Source organism: Erithacus rubecula (assembly GCF_903797595.1).
Source record: "Erithacus rubecula genome assembly, chromosome: 12".
NCBI lineage: Eukaryota > Metazoa > Chordata > Aves > Passeriformes > Muscicapidae > Erithacus > Erithacus rubecula.
Window position 1 is genome coordinate 871045 of NC_136664.1, and position 6193 is coordinate 877237.

Consider the following 6193-nt stretch of genomic DNA (forward strand, 5'->3'; position numbering starts at 1 on the left):
GAATCACAGGAGCATGGAATGGTTTGGGTTGGAAGGGACCTAAAGCTCATCTCATTCCACTCCCTGCCACGGGCAGGGATACCTTCCAATAGACCAGGTTGCTCCAATCCTTGTCCTTGAAGTGGCCTTGGACACTTCAAGGGACAAAACAATTGGGCAATATATGGAGATTCTCTAATAGGAAAAATTACAACTTTCAGAGAAGGACAAAGTAAACAAAACAAGTAAAAGTGATAACCAAAGAAGCAAATTAGCCTTAGAAGCAAAGAACCACACATTTCTTCATGGAAAGGGCTGCCCAGGGCACTGGTGGAGTGTTCAAAAACTGAGTGGATGTGGCACATTCTGCTAACACTTAGGCTTAGGGATCTTAAAGGACTTTTCCAACCTCAACCATTCCATGATTTACACTTGGGTACACACAGAGAAGCACTGGGAAGCCCAAGGCAGGAGCAGTCACTCCTTCACCACCACCTGTGGCAGGGAGCCTTTGCTGTGTCCTGCCTGGCCCTCCAAGCTCCAGAAGCAGATTTCCACACCCATTCCCAGAAAGCAGCCCCAGCAGGAATCCTGTCTGTCCAGGTCTCAGCACAAGAGCACAGCAAATGCTACAGAAGGCTCAAGGCAAGGAGTGTTTCTCTCCATGGCAGAGCCAGTTCAGCAGTTTTAGCTCACCTGCTCCCACCTCCAACAGCTGATCCCAGTGCTCCAGAGCCCCCCTTTCCTGCTGTGGCCACCCCTGTGCAGCTGCACAGAAACCAGACCAGGAAGCAGAACAATGTGAGAAAATCCCATCAGAAGTACAATATCCCCATTCTAGATCAGTTTCCCAATCCCATTCATCTCCCAGCCACAAACAACAATTGTGCTGGCACGATTCAGAGCATGGGTGAGAACAGACGGTGAGGAGAAGGGGCTGTTCAGACAGCTCTGCCACCGGAATATTCAAATTACACCCTGGAAAGCTGTGAATTCAACGTCCTCCCCCTACCCCTAGCACCACACAATCATCTTGCAGCAACACATTCCAGAGTTTTGTTTTGAAAGCCAATAAAGGAGGAAGATTCCAAGGAGGAAAGGACATTTATGAGGCTGACGCACAAGTTAAGGAACTTTGGTTGAATCCATTTTGGTTAAGTCAGAATGTCCCGGGGGCAGCTGGAAAAACTGCAAGAGGTGGATGTAGGGATCCATCCCTCACTGAACACTCAGCACCTTCTACCAGCTACAAAAAGGAGATAAAAATTGCTACAAAAAGAAGCCAAGTCTGATTTCTATTCCTAAAACCTGCTAGTACTAGTTCTAAAGTTCTAAGCTATTTTTTATGAAGCATCTTTTCCATCCCTGTTTGATAATTTAGTCACTGTCTTACTAAACTTATCTCTGGGATCACAGGAAGAAAAGAGTTCTGGTAGGTAAAAAGAAAAATCACCAAACCTCATGTTTTGTATCACAATTCCCAGCAAGCACAAGTGGATTACAGTCAGTTCATATTTACACATGAAGAATGTTAGAATTTTGGTTATATGACGTTTTTAGGGCAAAAGAGCTTTTTATCAAACTACCAACATTCTTCTTGTTGCTACCAAATTCCAGGATGTTTCACAGTCACTCCACTGTGGAAAGCAAAATCTGGGACATGAATAAAAACTCCTAACTGCATTTGCTGCAGTGCAAAAATGCCATTTTATTAGTACACACACATTATTGGGTAACTCAAAGTGAATGTATTAGCACAATTAATCCCATGTTTAATCAGATTTGGCACCTGACATCTGATGAACTCCTTTAATTACAGGTTTTCACCTCTGCCTGTTGCCAACAAAGATCCAACTTTGCTCTATTTGAATGCTGCAGATGATATTCAACCACAGGACAACCAGCCTCGAGGTTTTAGGTTTTATGCTCCAGTGATTTTTCTACTACATTACTAATCTGTATGCACATTTGGGTTGGTTTATTCCAAAAAGGACAGTGTGTTATGTAAAGATGGGAAAGGAACATACTACAGCCTAAATATTTTCAGCATGAAGTGATGCATATTTTCTTTATATCTCTATTAACCTCTTAGCAGAAGATGCCATCCTTCTGCAATGGTTATAAAGCATTTCTTAATTGATTATACATTATTTAATATTGACTATACATTAGAAGACTGGTTTTAGTCCTTCCCACAGGTCAGCTCAAGGTCTGTGGGACGAGCTCCAGCAAAAAGCCTTGGAATCCACACTACCCATTTCTTTCACTTTTACCACCTACAACCAATATATAAAACATTTGGAGATCCTATAGCAGAGTTTCACTATCATTTTAAGCCAATATAAGCTGCTGAAAGAACTAGTCCCACCTTTCCCCAAGGGCAGTTTCCACATGCCCCTTCCTTGAGTCAGCACCAGCCATTCATGAAGACCCACAGCAAACACAGGACACTCACCCCATTAAAAAATCAACATTTCTCCTCCCCTTTTCCTTTGGGAAGGAATAAGGGAGAAGCTGAGTTAATTTTAACGTGAGCAGCTCCCCAGTCCAGCTCACAGTGGCCACGTCAGAGTTGGCATGAGCAGAGCCACAAGGAAAAGAGGAGCACACACCACAACTGCCTGAACTGTGCACGTGGGAATTCATCCTGGCTGGAGCTGCTCCTGGAAACACCTACAGGGGCAAAAACTGCAACACTTGGTATTTAGATACTCAAAGAAAATATTCCCTGTCCCAAGATACATAAATGAAATTACTCAAATGGGTTATCAGAGCAGAGTTTACATTATCGACTCACTCTGCGGGTGAGTTTGTGTTACCCACTCACACTCACCTGAGGTGTGGAGGCTTTTTGAGTTTTGTTTAATTTTTTTTACGAGAATATGAAAACAAAACTCTTAACTGAGATGGTGATGCAAGCTAAAACTTTTAATACATGGTGCAGAGACAGGCTGATGACATAACTTGGCCTGTCCAGAGAAGGGGAGAAAATACACCAGAAAAAAAAAAAAAAAAAATCACACTACTAAAAACTCCAGTTACCGGGGTTCCAAACGTAATTTCGCTTTTTTTAAATTGGCTCTGCCACTTTAACTCCAGCAAAGCAAATCCTGTATGTCAGAAACCCCAGAGCCCCCCAGGCTGAGCCCATCTCGGTGGCTCCCAAGGCCAGGATGCCACCAGCCACCAGCACAGGAATGTGATTCAGAGCACAGGGACTGGCCCCAGTTCAACCTGGGGCTGGATTCCACCCGCGGGGCGCCGCTGCTAAAAGCAGAGCAGTTAGAAGAAACTACCCGCTCCAACACACCCTCATCGTAAATGCATATTTGTGGTTCTCTCACTGTGTTCAGACCTTTCCCTTTATCTCATCAGTTGTACTTGTACCCTGAGCCAGAGCACTTGTGCACGGGATAAACTTATCTGTATCTATCTAGGAAATAAAAAAAAAAGGTAAACTGAAGCGTGTTCTGATCGGTCAGAGAACCAGTAAAACCTTTTCATAAATCCAGCTAAAATCATACTCAAAATCACTTCGCTGTTCATTCTCAAGCAGTATATTCATTGGTTCTGAAGTTTAAATTGCATTTCAACTTATCATCTCCTTAATCTTTTGTTGTGAAAAAATGTGAAAAGCAAAACTTGCTTTAACCTCTGTATAACCCTTCTCTGCATTATACACCTCTGCCGTGGCATCTTGCTGGGATCGAGCAGCTCATGGTGACCACAACATCCTTCCCTCTTCCAGCTCTGAGCCCACATCCATGCACCGGAAGAAAAATACACTCTTGATAAATCCGTTTGAGACTCTTTTCCAACCTGAAACACTCAACCAGTCCATTAAATAAGAAAAAATAAGAGAATTCGCAGTAAGATTAGGCAGTTCAAAAGTTCTGCCCAATTAACAAGTCCTTGAAGGAATTTTGCGACTTACACGGAACCTTTTTATTTTCAAGTGCTACAAACTAACAGTGCACACTTCCCAAATTTCCAGTAGGATAAAATATAACTTCAATGGGGTTTATCACCTGTATTTATAATTGAACGACCCTGCTCCAAAATACTCTTCCTACTGCCAGCACTAATACTGAAACCAACTGGAACACAATTGTGTTGGGTAACCAAAGAGCCTTGACCCCTCCAGTAATATCCTAAAAATTACTTACAAGCTACCAGTGATAACTTTAAAGACAGAGACAATACTCTGAGCAGTTTGAGAGGATCCAATATGCACTTTAATTCATTAAAGTATTTTTATTTCTTATACCTTTATCTCTTACCAACACACAGCTCGAAGTCAATGACAATAATATAGTCCTAAACAATTAAATCTTTCCTGTAACAACATTAAATTGGTTTAAGCCTTCACTTACTGCCTACAGCCCCAAAATTGCTCCCCTCACCAGCTGTACTGTGAGCAGCTAAGTTCAAAAAACTACTAGTAAACAACTAACAGGTACTTCTAGTATCACAAACTAATAGTAGTGGCTTTTAAGTCTTTTAAACATGAGAAAATTAGTTTAAAAGTCTGTAGTACGTAACACTTGCCCTGATGGACTTACCCATGTTCACATGCACTTGTCAGAGCTCAAATTCGGTATTATGAAAACACAAGTTAATTTAATTTACTTTTAAGCCCACTTCATCCCCTCCGGGTCCGATTCTCCACAGACGATGCTGCTTTACGCCGGTGCACGGGGATAACGCCCGGAGATGCTCCGAGCTCCCGGCACCGGCACCCAAGACTCTCCGCTTGCCGGGCTCTGCGCCCGCTTTTACCCCAAACCAGGGCATCCCGCCCCAAAAATCCGAGCCTTCCTGTTCCACTGAACCGCCTTCCCGGGAGACTTTACTGAGCAGCTTTGGGGGTGCCCACCCGCCCGCGCGCCCCGTTACTGCCGCTCCAGGCCGGAGCGTGTCCGTCCCGCCGGCCGGGCAGAGCCGGGATCGGGGCCGGGGCCGGGCGGGAGGGATCCCGGCAGGGACCCCGTGCGGGCCGCAGCCCCCCGCCGCCGGCCCCGCCGCCGGAACCTGTCGGGACACATTCTTGCGGCGGCCGCGGCCGGGCCAGGAATGCGGCCGGGGGAGCCGGGGCGGCCCCGCGCGGCCCCGGGGCCCCTCCGGACGCGCATCCCGCGGCGGGGCGGCGGGCGGGCGATGCCCCGCGGGGCCCGGGGCGGCCCGGAGCGCGGGCCCGGCGGTACCGGCGCTGCCCCCCCGCACACAGCCCGCCGCGGTCACTCACCCTTGGAGTAGAGCGACTTGGGGGACTCGAGGTCGAGGTCGGCGCTGAGCAGAGAGATGAAGTCCGAGGGCATCGCAGCTCCGCGGCCCGGCGGGGGCGAGGGGGCGGCGGGAGGAGGGGGGGGCCGGGCCGGGGGGGGAGGCGCGGCTGCCTCCGCCGCGCGCGGAGAGGAGCGGAGCGGAGACACGGGCCGGGGGAGCGCGCGGTGCGCACGGCGGGGCCGCGGCGGTGCGGAGCGGGCGGGCGGGCGGTCGGGCCGGGGCTGCGGGAGCGGGCGGCGCTCGCAGGGCCGGTGTGCAGCGGAGCGCGCCCGACGCCGCTCCGAGCCCGCTGCGCCTGCGCGAGCCACGGGAGGGGCCGGCGGGGAACGGCGGCGGCGCGGGCGCTCTGCGCGTGCGTGAGGGAGGACGGGGACCGGCGGGGGCGGACCGGCCGCGCGTGCGCACGCGGGGGGTGCGGGGGAAGAGTCTGGAACGGGGGGGGAGCGATGGACCCTCACGGGAGAGCCCTGCGCTGAGGGGAGCCGGGGTGACGGGAGCCCCTCAGGGCAGACCCCCGGGATCAGGGCCTCCGGGAGGGCCCTTCAAGGGCAGCCCCGGGATGGACTCTGCGGGGAGCCCCCCCGGGTCCCTCAGGGGAGCTCTCTGGGGAGCGGCCCGGCCTGAGGGCCGCAGATCCTCGCGGGAGCCCCCGGAGTGAGAGCGGCAGCCCCGGGGCCCCCAGCGCCGGGACTGTGCCTCGGGGGCTGTGCCCGACTCTCCTCGCACCCCGCGGGTCAGGGCCGGCTGTGGTGTAACCGGAGCTCCATCCACCCCCAGGGCTCTGCCATGGAAACCCACAAGGCAGAGCTGGCAATCCCACTGGCCGACATTGTCCCAAAAAAACCATCTATTTCCAAGTAACATGAAAATGCAAAATCAGTGTCAACAGTGTATTATCATTGACACGGATGGCAGCTGCCCTAAGAAA

General features: G+C 50.5%; 1 protein-coding gene across 1 annotated transcript in view; it reads right to left on the reverse strand.

Annotated features, from left to right (window-relative positions):
• The window catches only part of NFAT5 (nuclear factor of activated T cells 5), a 52183-nt gene extending 46800 nt beyond the window's left edge, over positions 1-5383 (reverse strand). Inside the window, 1 exon segment of the mRNA XM_079315821.1 lies at positions 5225-5383. Coding sequence (XP_079171947.1) covers positions 5225-5297 — 73 coding nt within the window. The 5' untranslated portion in view covers positions 5298-5383.
• Positions 5384-6193: the final 810 nt, after the last annotated feature.